This window comes from Lutra lutra, chromosome 14 (genome assembly GCF_902655055.1).
Source record: "Lutra lutra chromosome 14, mLutLut1.2, whole genome shotgun sequence".
Classification (NCBI taxonomy): Eukaryota; Metazoa; Chordata; class Mammalia; order Carnivora; family Mustelidae; genus Lutra; species Lutra lutra.
In genome coordinates this window covers 53,662,246-53,680,337 of record NC_062291.1, presented here as the reverse complement: position 1 = coordinate 53,680,337, position 18,092 = coordinate 53,662,246, and the positions used below count along the sequence as shown (strand labels likewise).

Below are 18,092 nucleotides of genomic sequence, written 5' to 3'. Positions count from 1 at the left end.
CGCCTTAGTTAAGAAAGACGGTGCTAATACAATAAATTGCTAAAAATTACAATGCTGACGGCTGAATGTTTACTGCTAAACAAAAGAATTATACTCTAAGAAAAAAGTCCTCAGGAAAGAACATATCCTTAAAGCCATAAATAATTTCTAAATATAATTAGAAGTTCACTTGGATAATAGTAATTCAAATCTCCCAGACCTCGACAGTTTCTACCAAGTTTTCCCATGAAATGGAGGTTAGGGATCAGCCTTAGAAGCACTAAGAGAGGTAATAGGCTCTAGAACTGAAAGGGGGAAGAGAAACCAGAGAAGAGAAGCATGGTGAGGAAAGAAAAAAAACTAGTTCTAACGTGGCACAGAGCACAAGAAAAAGACGTTTCTGAAGCCCAAACCCTCAGAGACCGAGAAGCGAACTCCGAAGTCTGTGGAAGAAGGCGCCCAAGCCCAGTGACAATGGGAACCGCTCCTTTCTGGGAGTGAGGGCACCGAGAGGAGACCGTGCCTCGCCTGGGCCACCTTCCTGTCTTCTCTTAAGGAGCGAGACCCACCTGGAGACCGCCATGGCCGGGCGCCGGCGGTTCGGATCTCCCCGCGAGGTACGCGCCGCACCGCTGAGGCGCTAGTTTCCAGAGAGCAGAGCGACGAAGGCCCAGGCCCCGGTCAGAGGGGAGGGCCGGTGCGGCGCGGGGAGTCCCGCCGTGAGTCCTTGAACATCTGCCCCGCCGCCTGCCCGAATTCGTCCCCGCCGCGGCCGGGCAGCAAGGGTCTGAGGCGGCGGCGGAGGCGGCAGTCCTCCGACCCGCACGACTTCAAACCGGGGGCCCCCAGCCCCGCTCTTTGCTGACGCAGGCGTCGGCACGCTGGACTGAGCGTCAGCGCGCCGGAAGTGACGTCAGCTCCCCTCCACGGCCTCTGCTGTGCGAGTGAGGCGAAGGCGTGACGGTAGTTTCTGTTTGGCTGCGTGCACCCGAAAGAAAAAGTTTGTGGCTATCTGTCGTTAACGAGACAGGAAGGATAAATAAGGGTACCCTTATTTCCTAGAGAAGAAAAAAAAGGCGATTTAGCCAAGGCTCTGGAAATTCAAAAACTTGGTATCTAATTCCTTACTGCCCTGGTCCTTATCCAACCAGACTGCTAGAGAAAACACGATCCCGAAGGTGCTTAGGTGTTCTATTCGAGGGGGGCGATGCCAGTGGGAGGGGTGAAAGCAGGGAAGATCTGCTGGGGCACTTAGGACACGGCTCCAATGTTAGCCATATTCGCCAGAAGTTCTGCATAGCTATCGTAGGAAGGTCTTCTGCCAGCTATTTTGCCAAACCCAGTTTGTTTTCTCAGCTGTCTATGTTGTAGATAAAAAACGATGATTTTCTCAGTCCTGTGTAAAAATTCCCAGCCCCCAACCACCTTTTTTTTTTTTTTTTGTGGCTTATCTGGCTATTGAGTTGCTTAACTCATTAGTCTTTTTTTTTTTTTAAAGATTTTATTTTATTTATTTGACAGAGAGGTCACAAGCAGGCAGAGAGGCAGGCAGAGAGAGAGGAGGAAGCAGGCTCCCTGCTGAGCAGAGAGCCCGATGCGGGGCTCGATCCCAGGACTCCGAGATCATGACCTGAGCCGAAGGCAGCGGCTTAACCCACTGAGCCACCCAGGCGCCCCCTCATTAGTCTTTTAATTAAACATTCTTCTGTCACTTAGTGCAAGTCCTTACCATCTTAAACTTGATTTTTATGATAGTAGCTAAGGTATTGTTTCTCCAGCTTCTAAAGTCAAGTCCATCTTGAGGCCGCTAACAGATCCGTATAAAAAAAAGAAAAACTTGCTTTGGAGGCGCCTGGTTAAGCGGCTGCCTTCTGCTGGGGCCATGACCCCAGCGTCCTGGGATTGAGCCCCACCTCGGGCTCCTATTCAGCTGAGAGCCTCCTTCTCTCTCTGTCTGCCGCTCTCTCTGCTTGTGCTCTCTGTCTAACAAATAAATAAATAAAATCTTTAAAACACACACACAAAACTACTGCTTTTATCATGTCACTCTGCATATAAAATTTGCCCACTGGCTTCTTATTACCTGAAGAGTCTATGTCTCAACACCTGAGTCTGCTTTTCATCTATAAAATAAAGCTAGTGAGAAGTACTATAGAAGGTTATGGGAATAAAATGATGTCATGTATCTAGGAAAGCTTACAAGAGCTTTGTAAACCATAAAGTAGTATATAAATGTAAGGGAAAAGAAACAAACAAGCTCCTGCTATGTGGTAAGCATTTGGCACAATTTATCTCCTATAATTCCTAGGCCGACTGGTAAAGTAAGTTTTAACCTTCAATTTTTTTTTTTTTTTTTGAGATTTTATGTTTAAGTAATCTCTACACCCAACATGGGGCTCAAACTCACAACCCCAAGATCAAGAGTCACATGCCCTACCAACAAAGCAATCCAGGCACCATATTAATCTTTAGAGGTAAGGAAACTAAGCTCAGAAAGTTTTTTCTTTTTTTTCAGAAAGTTTAATTTGCCCACAATCCAAGTTAGTAATATTTACTGTTGTTCATTCATTCAGTAAATATTTATTTGGCACCCGCTCTGTGTCCAGCACTTCACTAGGCACTATTTGTACTGTTAAACAAAATCCAATTAAGCTGATATTCAAGTATCTTCACATTTCACAGTCTTCTCACACCCACCTTCTCAATATATTTCCCACCAATGAAACGAAAAAGCAGGTACTACTTAACTGATTGTGTACTACATTCATTTATTCAACCAAAATTAATACCTACCATTTGCTGAACTCTACTAGAGATTGGAACTTCGGGGTACTCATTTGGTTGAACTTACATCCTAATGGAAGGAAAAAGAGTAAACAGGTAAACAAGAAAATGTCATGTTTATATTTCATGTAAAGCAGAATCATGGGATAAATAGGATGATTAGAGACTCTAGACTGGGTAATTAGGAAAAAACCAAGGAGGCACTTAACCTGAGGCCTGAAAGACAGGGGGGAGCCAGGTCTGTGAAGATCTGGGGAGAATTCCAGGTAGAGGAAGTGTAAAAGCCTAAGGGAAGTCTGCTGTGTGGAGAGATGAATTAGAAGATAGAGGCCATTGTAAGGAATTTGGATTTTACTCTAGATGCACTAGGAAGTCATAGGAAAGCTTTAACATGTGAATAAGATAATCTGATTAAAAATCTTTCTCTTTAGGGGCGCCTGGGTGGCTCAGTGGGTTAAAGCCTCTGCCTTCGGCTCGGGTCATGGTCCCAGGGTCCTGGGATCGAGCCCCATATCGGGCTCTCTGCTCAGCAGGGAGCCTGCTTCCTCCTCTCTCTCTTGTCTGCCACTCTGCCTACTTGTGATCTCTGTCTGTCAAAAAAATAAAATCTTAAAAAAAAAAATCTTTCTCTTTAATATTCAGAGGTAAGTAGATATATAGTTCAAAATGACATTTAGAAGACAGGAAATGGCTAGTATCATAGGTTTGCAAGGGATAGTGTAATAATCAAATATATTGATGTCAGTCTATCTTGTTTTTAAATCCTTCCTCACCACATTTAACACAGCTGTTAAGGGAGTTCTAAGCTTCAGTTCCTTCATCTGTGAAATGGGAATAATAATAGCACCTCCTGGGGCACTTGGGTGGCTCAGTGGGTTAAGCCTCTGCCTTCGGCTCGGGTCATGATCTCAAGGTCCTGCGATGGAGTCCCGAATCAGGCTCTCTGCTTGGTGGGAAGCCTGCTTCCCCTCTCTCTCTGCCTGCCTCTCTGCCTGCTTGTGATCTCTCTGTGTGTGTGTGTGTCAAATAAATAAATAAAATCTTAAAAAATAAAATAATAGGACCTTCTATTGTGGTAATGAGTATTAAATGAGATAATGAATTAAAGGCATTTAACCAAGTGACTGTCACAATAAGCATGCAAAAATACTATTAACTACATTGATTTTTCTTTTGGTTAACTATATGATCTTGAGTTACTGACTTAACTTCTGTGTCTCATCTGTAAAATGGTGATGATCATCAGTTGGTCCACAATGCATATTTGATATGCCTGCCAGGTGGTTTTCTGAATTTAGAATTCTTTTAGATTTCAATTTCAATTTTAGGTTTTGATTGGATTTAGTAATCCAGTTCATATACCTTGTATTACATCATACCCCAACAGCTTCTAGGGTAGCATCCTATAATCAAATACATTTATAGCTCTGCAGCAAAAGGTATGAATAGTCAGCCATACTAAGAGGAATAAATCAAAGACTGTAAATATTTGCAAGCCAGTTCAGGTCAGGTTTGCTTCCAAATGAATTTTTTTTTAAATATGGTTTTTAGACCCTTTCCAGTTTCAGAATTGTCAATAATGGATTATGAACCTGTACTCTGTAAAGTGATGGTAAGGATTAAATGAGCAAGATATGATACACTTAAAAAATACTAACTGCTAAATAAATATTAGCTATTATACTTTATCACCAGAAAAGTGGTTTCAAAAAATCAATGGCAGGCCTTCCTGGTCCTGTGTCTAAGTGTCCACCACTGCAGCCCTGCTCAGATACTGAAGATCTAACTGCAGCCATGAGCAGTAATGAGTGTTTCCAGTGTGGACGATCTGACTATAAGGCCCAGGAATGCCCTACTGGTGGAGGCTGTGGTCTTGGAATAAGAAGCCATGGCAGAGGTGGAAACCTTGGTAGAGGTTTCCAGTTTGGTTTCTTATCTCTTCCAGACACCTGTTATCACTGTGGTGAGTCTGGTTATCTTGCAAATGATTGTGGTCTTCAAGAGGACACCTGGCTATAATAGCAGTAGACATGGCCACATAAACAAGGACTGCCAGGATCCTCAGAGAGAGAGCAATTCTGCTACAGCTGTAGCAGACCAGGCCATCTGGCTCATGACCGTGACCATAAGGATGAGCAGAAGTGCTATTCTTGTGGACAGTTTGGACACATTCAAAAAGACTGTCCCAAAGTGAGTGCGATAGACTGGTTACATAGCCATCAACTGCAGGAGAACAAGTGAAGTTGACTGTGACCACTGTGGTGAGTGAGGAGACCTTGCATGGGAATGCATGGCTGTAGCCACAGCTTAATTATTTTTCTTTGTTGCTTCTCCTTTTTCTGATTGATGGTCATACTATTTTCTCTGAATCCTCTTCACTGGCCAAAGGTTGGCAGAGTCTACTCCCAGGCCAGTGAGTTTTACTTGCCATGTAAATGGAGAGAAAGGATGGCAAAAAAACCAACTTCTGCATTTAACTACCAAAGACAAAAAAAAAAAAAAAGTTTATGTTTAGTTTGCTAGAGGTGTTATGTATAATTCTTTGTTAAAGAACCCCTCTCCGCCCCACTGGTGAATAGGGATTGATGAATGGGAAGAGTTGAGTCAGACCAGTAAGCCTGTTTTTGGTTTCTTGGATATGTTCCCATGTAGGAAGTAAAACCAATTCTGGAGTATCTATGAGTTTTCATAAATAACTTTAACTTCAGCATAACAATGGCCTTGGATTGTCTGACCTCGGTAGTTATTAAATAATATCAAGTAACATCTGTATCAGGCCCTACATAGAACATGCAGTTGAGTGGGAGTAAACAAAATAAAAAGACAAATGTGTGTTAATGGCTGTGTGAGAAAAATCGGGATAAAGGCTTAAACAGGAACAACTTCATCACAGTATTAGACTGGATAGACATAAAGTGATGGCAAAGGTTTAGAACACATTTTTTCAAAGACTATATCTAAAACCCAGAGTAAACATTTATGCTCAGAGTTAGCATAAGTTGGAGTTATTCAGGAATTGCTGAGAAATGAATCTTCACGGAAATCAAGCTGTTATTTTTGTATACTATATCACTTAGACAACTGTGTTTCAGTTTTTAAAAGTCAGATGGAAAAAAGCAACTGAAGTCCTAGAAAATAGAAATGTAATTTTAAACTATCCAATAAAGCTGGAGGAGGAAGAGAGTTTGACTAAAGTTCTTTTTGTTTCAAATTTTCCTTAATGTATATGGTGCAAAATGCCATAATACCATTCTCCTCCCTACCTTCCCAGATACAACTTACAAAGTTTGTGTATATGCTTCCTGTCCCATGTTTTTATCATTTTGCTAATATATGTGTATCCATAAAGAACAAAAAGTTGGGTTGCCTGAGTGGCTCAGTGGGTTAAAGCCTCTGCATTTGGCTCAGGTCAGGCTCCCAGGGTCCTGGGATCGAGCCCCACATCGGGCTCTCTGCTCAGTGGGGAGCCTACTTCCCTCCCTCTCTCTCTCTGCCTGCCTCTCTCTGCCTACTTGTGATCTCTGTCTGTCAAATGAATAAGTAAAATCTTTTTTTTTTTTAAATACACATCTTGCCCATTTTTTTTTTAAAGATTTTATTTATCTATTCATTTGACAGACAGAGATCACAAGCAGGCAGAGAGGCAGGCAGAGAGAGAGAGGAGGAAGCAGGCTCCCTGCCGAGCAGAGAGCCCGATGCGGGGCTCGATCCCAGGACCCTGAGATCATGACCTGAGCCGAAGGCAGCGGCTCAACCCACTGAGCCACCCAGGCGCCCCAAGAATAAGTAAAATCTTTAAAAAAGAACAAAAAGTGTCATTTATAAGCTCATAGTTCATTAACATTATGTTTCCAAGATCTAGTCCATTATATGAAAATCCATAATTTATTCATTCTTTACTGACTGATACTTGGGTTTTTCCAATTTTACATATTATAAATGAAGTTAAATGAGTATACTTTTTTAAAAGATTTTATTTTTAAGCAATCTCCACACCCAATGTGGGGCTTGAACTTACAACCCCAAGATCAAGAGTTTGCACACTCTACAGACTGAACCCAGCCAAGTGCCCCTGCAATGAGTGTGTTTGACATGAGCTTTACATATATGTGCATAAATCAATCTAAAAATACAAGTGTATTGAAAGAATAAGCCCCAAACTTATGATAAAATGCAGGTTATCCTGGCTGGGAGTGGAGCAGGAGGAAAATGGGATTTGATAGGGGTAATGAAAATGGAAAAGTTATGTGACATTTTTTTCCTTAAAAAAATGTGGAACACAAATATAACAAGATTTTAATATATGTTAATTCTTAATTGTAGGAATATAATTTTTAAAATTGTTTCTGTTATTTTCTATTTTTTACATTTATTGTAAAATATTTCAAAAATACAAAAGAGTTGAAAAAATTATGCAGTGAACACCCATATGCCAATGACCTAGATTCTAGAATTAATATTTTACTCTATTAGCTTTATAACATAACTACTACTTATTTCCCTCTATTCATATTGTCCAGATTTTTTATACATTTAAAAACAAATTGCAAGCATCAATACACTTCAGCCCTAAACACTCAACACTGATATCATTAACTTGGGTTGAATAATTATTTATTTGACTTCTTTTTTAGGTAAAATTGACATACAATAAAATGTATAAATCTTAGGTGTAACCTAAACCTCTATCAAAATAAAATATACAGAAAATTTAGAATATAGATATATAATATATAGACATATATAACCCCTAGAAAGTTCCTTTATATCCCTTCCTGGGTAACACAAGGCAGCACTCATCCCTCAGGGGTATCTCTATTCTAATTTTTTTCCACCGTTCATTAGTTTCATTTGCTCTAGAACTTCATATAAATTCAGTCATACAATATGGGCTCTTTTGTGCCTGGCTTCATTTGAGCAACACTGTGGTTTTGAAATTAATTCACACTCTTACCTGCTGCAGCAGTTCATTCCTTTTTATTGCTAAGTAAAAAACATATTTTTATTATAATTTGTTTATCCACCCACTTGTTGATGGATAATTAAGTTGCTTCCACTTTGGGGCTATTACAATAAATAAAGTGCTATAAATATCCTTTTACCTGTCTGGCTGTTGTCATAAGTTTTCATTTGCATTGGGTAAATACCTAGAAGAAGGATGGTTGGATCACAGTGTACGTAACTCCGTAAGAGAATGTCAAACAGTTTCCTAAAGTGATTGCTCCCTACCAGCAGTGTGCGAGAGTTCAAGCAACCAGCTTTTTGCCTTGAGCATTGTATTAGGTACCGAAGAACTAAAAAAGAACTGAAAGAGTTCTTTTAGTTACAAAAGAACTAAAAAAGTTATCCTTGCCTAAAAAACTTACATTATAATTTGCACGATTAGGCAAATACTGATGTAACAAGGAAAATCTGACTCTTGAACTATGCAAAGCTGATTTTACATGCAGAAAGAATTATGTAGTCTTAAGAAACCTGGGGAACCTGGGTGGCTCAGTCAGTAGAGCACGCAACTCTCGATCTCAGAGTGAGTTCAAACTCCACACTGGGTGCAGAGATAGAGATAGAAAGAAAGGAAAGAAAGGAAGGAAGAAAGAAAGGGAAAGAAAGAAAGACCAAGAGGCAGGAGGCCTATTCACCATAGAAGTTTGTGGGTCGGGACGCCTGGGTGGCTCAGTTGGTTAAGCAGCTGCCTTCGGCTCAGGTCATGATCCCAGCGTCCTGGGATCGAGTCCCGCAACGGGCTCCTTGCTCGTCAGGGAGCCTGCTTCTCCCTCTGCCTCTGCCTGCCATTCTGTCAGGGAGCCTGCTTCTCCCTCTGCCTCTGCCTGCCATTCTGTCTGCCTGTGCTCGCTCTCTCTCTGACAAATAAATAAATAAATAATCTTTAAAAAAGAAAAGAAGTTTGTGGGTCACGTGCTGCAGCTAACCTTCTCTAGAAGAAGGGAAGGAGGTGCAACATAGTTGTTATGGTAATATATTTCCTTCCTATTATTCACAGGGCAGGACTAAGAAATTAATCACTGAAATTATCACAAAATTCACCTCATTGTAAACTATTAAGTAGCATATGGTATGAATCCAAACAGACCTGTTGGATCGTTGGTGCAAACGAGATTTTTTTTGAAACATTTTTTGAGTTCTTTTAAAAGATTTTATTTATTTATTTGTCAGAGAGAGAGCGAGAGTGAGAGAGTGAGTATGCACAAGCAGGGGGACCAGCAGGCAGAGGGAGAAGCAGGCTCCCCAATGAGCAGGAAGCCCAATGCAGGACTCAATCTCAGGACTCTGGGATCATGACCTGAGCCGAAGGCAGATGCTTAACCCAGGCATCCCAGGATTAATTTTTAAGTTAATATTAAAATATTTATTTCATACTTTCTTACATATCTCACATCATAATATTTTTTAAAATGTCTCCCCTGGGGCGCCTGGGTGGCTCAGTGGGTTAAGGCCTCTGCCTTCGCCTTGGGTCATTGATCCCAGGGTCCTGGGATAGAGCCCCACGTTGGGCTCTGCTCAGCGGGGAGCCTGCTTCCTCCTCTGTCTCTGTCTGCCTCTCTGCGTACTTGTGATCTCTGTCAAATAAATAAATAAAATTTAAAAAAATAAAAATAAATAAAAATAAAAAAAATAAAATGTCTCCCCTTGGACTACATCAAAATTTAAAACTCTTATATATCAAGGGACATTGTCAACAGAATGAAAGACAACCTACAGAATAGGAGAAAATATTGCAAATCATATATCCATAAGAGGTTAATATTTAGGGACGCTTATCTGACTCGGTAGAGCATGCAACTCTTGGTCTCAGGGTTGGGAGTTTGAGCCCCATGTTGGCTGTAGAGATTACTTAAAAATGAAGTCTTTAAAAAATTTTTTAAAGGGATTAATATCTAGAATATATATATGAACTCCTATAACTCAACAAAAACAAAAATAAAACAATCTGATTGAAAAATGGGCAAAGGACTTCAACAGACATATTACAAAGAAGAGATAAAAATGACTAATAAGCAGATAAAAAACATGCTCAACATCAGTAATCATTAGAGAAATGCCAATGAAACCCACAATGAGATATCAGGTTACACCCATCAGGATGGCTATTATGAAAACAAAACCAAGCAAGCCAGCAAGTAAACAAACAGTAACAAGTATTGGCAAGGATCTGGAGAAATTGGGACACTTGTGCACTGTTGGCAGGAAGGTAAAATGGTTCGGGCATTATGGAAAACAGTATAGGGGTTCCTCAAAAAGTTAAAAATAGGGGCTCCTGGGTGGCTCGGTCAGTTAAGCATCTGCCTTCAGCTAAGGTCACGATCGCAGGGTCGGGGGATCTAGCCCCACAGCATCAGGCTCCTTTTTCAGCAGGGAGTCTGCTTCTCTCTCTCCCTCCGCCCCTCTACCCCCATGCTTGCTCTCTCTCTCGCTCACTAGCTCTCACTCTCTTGTGTGCACTCTGTCTTAAAAATAAATAAATAAAATCCTTATTTTAAAAAGTTAAAAAGAAAATTACCATATGAACCATTAATTCCACTCTGTGTAAATACCTAAAAGAATTGAAAGCAGGAACTCAAACGGGTTTTGGTACAGCCATATTCAGAGCAGCATTATTCACAAGAGCCAAAAGTCAGAAGCAACTGGAGAGCCCATTGGTAGATTCACAGAGAAACGACATGAGGTGTATACATACAGTGGAATACTACTCAGCCTTAAATAGGAAGATAATTCTGACAAACATTACAACATGCTATAACCTTGAAGACATTATGCTGAATGAAATAAGCTGGTCATGAAGGGACAAAAACTGTATGATTCCACTTCTGTGAGGTGCCTAGAGCAGTTAAGTTCGCAGAAACAGAATGTTGAATGATGGTTACCAGGAGGTAGAGGAAGCAAGGCATGAGCAGTTACTGTTTAACGGCTACATTTGGAAGATAAAAGATATTCTGGAGCTGGATGGTGGTAATGGTTGCACAACAGTGTGAATGTACTTATGCCACTGAACTGTACACTGAAGAATGGTTAAAATGGCAAATTTTGTGATATATATTTTTTTACCACAGTTTTCAAAAAGTAACTTGGAGGGGTATGCCTTGGTGGCTCCATGGGTTGAGTGCTGGACTCTTGGTTTCAGCTCAGGTCACAATCTCAGGGTGGTGAGATTGAGCTCGCGTTGGACTCTGTCCTCAGCAGAAAGTCTGCTTGGTATTCTCTCTCTCCCTCTGTCCCTGCCCTCTACCCTGGATTGCACTCGCAAGCTCTTTCTCAAAATAAATAAGTAAAATCTTAAAATATAATGTACCTTGTGGTAAGACATACCACTTTCTGATGTGGCAAAGAACATCTGTGTGTCCCTTTTCCTCAGAGAACAATGTTTCTGACAGAAAACTTGGTCTCTGTAATTTCCCTCTTGATGAGGACTTTCCAGATGAACTTTTTCATTGTAATTAACATGCAATGTCACAAGATGTCACTCTTTAGCTGGAAAACTCTTCCAATTCAGTTGGTTAGCTATCACTGTTAAGTAAAGCCAAAGCAGCAGACAAAAGCCTCTAACTCTCCTCATCAGTGCTTTACTCCCACAGATGCAGTTTTCTGGGAAGGAGAAGGTTTGCATCTTTGAAGAACATTAGTGAACTACCCTTGTTTATGAAACTTACATTACTATTTATTAACCTAATACGTACTAATTGCTTTTCATTATAAATCAGTTTGATGTAACAAAAACATATCATTTGAAAATGATAGCGATGTAATAATACAAAGCTGAAATGTAAAGTTTTTTTTTTTTTCTAAGATTTTGTTTATCTGAGAGATATAGAGAGAATGAGAAACAGAGAGAGAGAGAGAGTGCTTGATCGGAGAGAGGGAGAAGCAGACTCCCGGCTAAGCAGGGAGCTCAATGCAGGGCTCCATCCCAGGCCCTGATATCACGACCTAAGCCAGAGGCAGACGTTTAACCCACTGAGTAACCCAGGCACCCCTGAAATGTAAAGATTATTGATAACTGAAAGTCAGGTGGCATATGGCTTTATCACTAAATGATGTGCGACCTTGGTAAGTCATTTAATCTTTCTAATCTCACAAGAGTAGTAAAATTTCCTTTCTTAGGTCAATATACACTACTATATATTTAATATATGCTAATATATATTTAAATATGTTCTTCTAATTCTGAAATATTTTGGTTTTTATAGTAGTACTCAAGTTGCAACTGTTCAAATACAATATTAAAAGTGAGTTCAGGGATGCCTGGGTGGCTCAGTTGGTTAAGCAGCTGCCTTCAGCTCGGGTCATGATCCCAGGGTCCTGGGATTGAGTCCCACATCGGGCTCCTTGCTCAGCAGGGAGCCTGCTTCTCCCTCTGCCTCTGCCTGCCTCTCTGTCTGCCTGTGCTCACTCTCTCTGACAAATAAATAAATAAAATCTTAAAAAAAAAAAAGTGAGTTCAGTAATAGAAAATACAGTCTGCAAGAAAACATTGGGAAATAATATAATGAGACTTCTTGACATCTTGAGTAATTAGTTGAGGAAATTACTCACATGTATAAAACAATTGTAAAGCAGTATAAAAACTCTTGAAATGAAAAAAACATTTGTTACTGAGAACATTTTTTAAAAAGATGATGGAATATTTTATGCTTTGCTTAAATATAAAATTCTCAAGATTCAAGAACACAGTAACTCTTAAAGATTACACCGCTTGAATTGATAATGTTACCTTGCAACTACAATCTAAATAAATTATTTTTTAAACTTCTAATTTTTGCAAGTAGTTTATAATTGATTTATAATATCTAAAAATAATCCAAAACCCAAATGCCCACCCCTGGATGAACTGAGGGACACTATAGTATGTTAATAAATGAGGGTATATTTTTATTAGTAGTTAGCAGTTATTAGGATTAAGATTACATTATTAGGATAAGAAAGACTATCAACGTGCTGGCTGAGAACACAGAACTCAGAATGATATGAAGAGAGTGTAGTGCCTGGCTGAGAATATTGACAGTTGTTTTGTTTCTAATATGAAATTTTTTGTTTAACTCTTAAAAATTTAGATCTTTCTGTTTAACTTCATGTTTGTATGATTAAATATGTAACTGGAAAGAAAAGAAATGACCTGTTAAAATGTGCATGATTCTTTTAAACACTAGAAGCCAAATACAAGATTTATATTTCATGTCACAGTGTCACTTCTCTCACACATTTGGGGAGTGTGTGTATGCGTGTGGTGGCGGTGGGAAATCTCCCAGTGGGAGACAAGTCTGGGAGGGGCAGAGTGGGGGAGGCCCCTCCTGTCCCATTCGTAACACGTTCATTCACTGGGAGCCGGCGAAAACGGACTAAATCTCTAATGCAGTCATTCCCTCTACGCTGGTAGGACTCCACCACCTCTCCTAGAACTCGGTAAGTTCAGAGTGCAGTAAAAATGCATGTTTCCAAAAAACAATCTGAAATGATTTTGTAGTTTATTGGAGGGTGAAGAAGGGAGGGGGTGAAGGTGGCAATTTTCAGGCCTCGCTTTGTTTTCGTCTTTGCACCGGGTTTCAAAAAGATATTAAACGTTTATTTAGACAGTAAGCGATTTTCTCAGAGTTTCTTCTCAGGCTGCTGCTGCCTACTGGAAACCAGCGTGTGGGAATGGTAGACGGTGTGGGAAGACGCATTTGCAGCAGCAGTCTCTGCCTCTGTCCCCAGGTCCGAGGGATGTGGCTCTGCCGGCCCAGCCACCACTGAATCGCCCAGGCGTCCGGAAGACCCGACCTGAGCACAGACCATGAGTCCTCTGAGGCCGCTGCTGCTGCTGCTGGGTGGCTGCCTCCTCGTGGCCGCCCGGAGAGCCAAGGGAGCGGCTGGCAGCGCGGCAGAGCTGGCCTCGGGTCCCACCCGTGGCTCTTCCGGCCGCTTCTTCAGCCCCGAGCGGCACGCGTGCAGCTGGCAGCTCCTGCCGCGCGCCCCAGGGCCCGCGGCGGGGAGCGAGCTGGCGCTGAGCTGCCGGGACCCGGCCGGGGCGCTCCAGCAGTGCGCCTACCGCGGGGAGCCCGAGCGCTGCGCCGCCTACGCCGCCCGCGGCCCCCACTACTGGAAGCAGGTGCTGGGCGGGCTGCGCAAGAAGAGGCGGCCGTGCCAGGACCCCGCTCCGCTCAAGGCTCGCCTGTGCGCAGGCAAGAAGGGCCACGGTGCCGAGCTGCGCCTGGTGCCCCACGGGTCCTCACCTGTGCGCCCCACTGCGGCAGTCTTCCCCCGGGATCCCGAGCCCCCCGCAAGGAGCCGGGGGCGGCCCCGGGAGCCCGCTCCCGGTCCCGCAGGAGGGTCCCTACTTCCCGCGAGCAAGTCTCCCAGAGGGAAGCCCTCTGAGAAGACCAAAGCGGGCAAGAGGAAGGCGACCTCGGACCCAGAAGAGGAGCGACCCCTGGGGACGCGACCTGATCCGGACGGGCTGGGAGAGAACGCGAAGCTCACGGAGACCTACTGTGCTGAGAAGTGGCACTCCCTTTGCAACTTCTTTGTCAATTTCTGGAATGGCTGAGGCTGCCAGCCTGGGGAAGAACGTGGGTCGGGGAAGGTACGCAGCCGGGCAGGAGACTTGAAGGGCATTTTAGGCCAAGAGATAAGGGATGGAGCGTTGGGAAGAATCCAGGTTCTAGAATGGGGCTGGGAGCTGGGGGGTGGGGGCTGGGAGGCGGGGGGTGGGAGGGCATGGGCCTTGGGATGGGAGTGTAAGGGGTGTGGAGAATCTCTGAGATAGCAAAGACATTTAACTTTTTGAAAAGTCCGATCCTGATGAAGAGCAGAAGAAATGGTGGAAACAGAAGTAGGCATACCTTAAATATACAAAAACTGTAGACTGGGAGAGAGGCGAGTACAGAGGAAGGCTGGGAAAAAAAAAATAAGAGGGGAAAAAGTGACGACGAAAGCTATGTTGTCTCATGTGGGAAGCAGGATACAATGTATATTGTTTAACACACTTATATTAAAATGTAATCACGAGCAATTGGTAACCTGAGCCAGACTGAATTGTTTAGTGACTTCCCACCCAGTCAGATGACAAGATTCTGATCCCCCCCCACCCCCTTTTGGCATTAGTATGAACTTGGGTACTGCTTGGTGTCATAGATGACCTCTATTGGGATAGAAGCCATTCAGAGGTCAAAATTACCTCCAATTAGAAGATTTTCAGGTTGGCTGCCCTTGGATTTTTTTTAGAAGTGTTACTTTTAAATACAGGGATGCTTTATGTTCTGAAACTTTCCCATTGACCTCTTAAGAATGGTAGTGCTCTGGTCGGTTTCTAAAAAGAATTCTTTGTGTTTGATCATATTTTTTTTTAATCTTCTTTTTTTTCTTATTTTTTTTGATCTTTTTTTTTTTTTAATAGCTGACATTAAGTATGTATTTCTGAGTCATTTGGACCATTATGGAAGTTATATCTGTTTTATGTAATTATTAACATATTTCATTTTAAGTAAGATTTAATGATAACTTAGCACATGTTAGGTGCTCAATAAAAAACTTTATGAATAGATTTAAAGAACTGGCAGGGGAATGGAAATTCTGGCTGCATATGATAAAGTTCTGAATATACCTTAAAGTAAATGTTTAAACATCTCCCAAAGTGTTAGGAAAAGACAAGAAGTCTGCATTAAAGCAAGAGTGACAAACTGGCAAACCCTGGGTTGTATCATTGCTCTGCTTGGCCTACATGTGTTTCTCTTTCATTTTTCCTCTTTGTCTTCCCTCCCAATTTGGATTTGTTGCCAACATTTAAAAATTAAATAATTTCAGGGGCGCCTGGGTGGCTCAGTCGTTAAGCATCTGCCTTCGGTTCAGGTCATGATCCCGGGGTCCTGGGATTGAGCCCAGCATCGGCATCGGCATCGGGCTCCCAGCTCAGCAGGAAGCCTGCTTCTCCCTCTCCCAACTCCCCCTGCTTGTGTTCCCTCTCTCGCTGTGTCTTCTATCAAATAAATAAATAAAATCTTTTTAAAAATTAAATAATTTCATATAAAATTCAGATTTCTGAATTCTTTTGAAAAATGCGATCTATAAACATTTGGACCTTCCTTACCATATGGCAACAATTGGCTGACACTGACTACTGGCTGGCCCCTTTAGATTAGGCATGTTTTCTAGAGTTCTCCACTATTACTACAAATCTTACCAGTAAACTTTATTCGTTTCTATTACAGGCCTGAGCCCAGAAGACATTTAAGCCAGTGGGAGATATAAGGCTTTTACCTTTTTGCTGACCATCTGTTCTCACACCCTCCCCTTCTAAATAATGGTAAATGCAACAATCTGGCAGATAGTAAACATCTCCTGAACTCTTTCCTCTTTGACCAGTTGCTAGGTAATGTTAACTATCTCTTACCAGTCTGTACATTCTTGTATTCATACAATTGGTAAAATATTTAGATTGCACGTAGTTCCAGGCTAGGTTTATGAGGTCGCATTCTGAGTAATATTGACTATTAGATAATATTCATATTGGCCAAGGGGAGGAAGTCCAGAGTAGCTAGAGACCACTCTTTTAAGATAGGGACCAACGGGGCGCCTGGGTGGCTCAGTGGGTTAAAGTCTCTGACTTCAGCTCAGGTTATGATCTCAGGGTCCTGGGATCGAGCCCCGTGTCGAGCCCTGCGTCGGGCTATCTGCTTGGTGGGGAGCCTGCTTCCCCCACCTCTCTCTCTCTGCCTGCCTCTCTGCCTGCTTGTGATCCCTCTCTCTGTCAAATAAATAAACGAAATCTTAAAAAAAAAAAAAAAAAGGGACCAACATACACTTTCTCTAAAAAGTTTGGCAAAATTTGAGTGTCATCAAAGAAGGGTATTAGAAATGAAACAACACTGTCTAGAAACATAGCTAGAATGATAGTTTTACCTCTTCATACAAGACAAATGCCAATCCTTCTTGTATGCCCTGTGACAGTGCAATGAACTTACCTCGACAAAAGAAGGAAAAGCTAACACCTTGACAAAAGAAGGAAAAGCTAAACTCCGGGCCCAAGGACACAGTGCAGATTGCTACTGCTCTTGCTCCTTTCTTCTTTAAGAACTATACCAGGACTTCATCTCCAGAACAGAACACTGACTGATAGGGGCCAACTGCTTGCAGTGAAAGAGAAATCAACAGATCCTGCCATCAGCTTCTGGAATGACTTTGACTAAGTCCCAATGAGTCCCAGTTCAGTGAGAAGAGTTAGACTCGGTTAAATCTGAGGTCCCTACCACACACTATTGGCACTCCAGAACCCTATACATAATTTTGCATAGTGTTTATAGCACTTGAGAATCAACAACTACTCTGTGTACAGTAGTACATGTTATACCCCAAGAAAGGTTACAGAGTTGGAAAAGCTCCAGAGAAAGACAACTGAAGTAGCCAGGGAAATAGAGAAGGCTTCTTTATCTGGAGCATCTAGAAAGATTTGGAAGGTTGGGCCAGAAGGACAAATCTGTCAGTGGGAGAAGACAGGATCAAAATGTCTAAAATAATGAGGAGGATAGACAGGGCGAATTTGAGTAATCTCCCACCACCCCCACCCCCACCCTGCCCTGCAGGTGCCGGCAAGATGGGGAGGGGCACCTGGCTGGCTCAGTTAGAGTGGAATGTGTGGCTCTTGATCTCAGGGTCTTCAGTTAGGGCCCCACACGGGGTACAGATATTACTTAAAAATATATATTTTTTAAGTGACAGGAAAGTTGCCAGGGCACCCCCAAGTTTACTGTCAGAGCTGGGATCAGCATGGGCATCAGAAGTAGCAAGACATCTGTCACTCAGTTTATTGGAGACAGAGAATTTATTTAAAGTGCTAAACCATCTTATTCTCTTATACTTCCCAAATTAGTTAGCACAGAGATAGCAGGGAAAAGTGGAATTACACCCATGTACTCTCTACCCAGTTTGCTTTTCTTTATTTTTAAAGATTTCATTTATTTATTTGAGAGAGAACATGAGTATGGGAAGTGCAAAGGGAGAGGGAGAAGCAGACTCCCTGAGTAAGGAGGCTGATTTGGGTCTCTATCCCAGAACCCTGAGATCATGACCCAAGCCCAAAGTCAGATGCTTAACAGACTGAGCCACCCAGGTGCCCCTCTTTTCTTTCTTTTTTATTTATTTGAGAGAGAGAGGGAGGGAGAGAATGAGCGAGCTGGGAGGCAGGAGGAGCAGAGGGAGGGGGCAAGCAGACTTGGCACTGAGTCTGGTGTGGGAATCAATCCCATGACCCTGAGATCATGACTAAGTTGAAATTAAGAGTTGGATGCTTAACTGGCTGAGCCACCCAGGTGCCTCTCCCAGTTTGCTTTTCTGAACTCCTC

At 42.2% G+C, this 18,092-nt stretch overlaps 2 protein-coding genes and 1 pseudogene across 2 annotated transcripts in view; 2 read left to right on the top strand and 1 right to left on the bottom strand.

Moving 5' to 3' along the window:
* Positions 1-853, bottom strand: part of BTAF1 (B-TFIID TATA-box binding protein associated factor 1) — a 102,975-nt gene extending 102,122 nt beyond the window's left edge. The window contains exon 1 of the mRNA XM_047701997.1: positions 549-853. Coding sequence (XP_047557953.1) covers positions 549-562 — 14 coding nt within the window. The 5' untranslated portion in view covers positions 563-853. The remainder of the gene's footprint in view (positions 1-548) is intronic.
* Positions 854-4,529: 3,676 nt separating this feature from the next.
* LOC125084978 (CCHC-type zinc finger nucleic acid binding protein-like) lies at positions 4,530-5,074 on the top strand (annotated as a pseudogene).
* An 8,022-nt stretch (positions 5,075-13,096) lies between these two features.
* On the top strand, positions 13,097-14,652 carry FGFBP3 (fibroblast growth factor binding protein 3). The gene is made up of 2 exons (XM_047702634.1): positions 13,097-13,179; positions 13,471-14,652. The coding sequence occupies exon 2, from the start codon at positions 13,550-13,552 to the stop codon at positions 14,300-14,302; it is 753 nt and encodes a 250-aa protein (XP_047558590.1). The 5' UTR covers positions 13,097-13,179; positions 13,471-13,549; the 3' UTR covers positions 14,303-14,652.
* Positions 14,653-18,092: the final 3,440 nt, after the last annotated feature.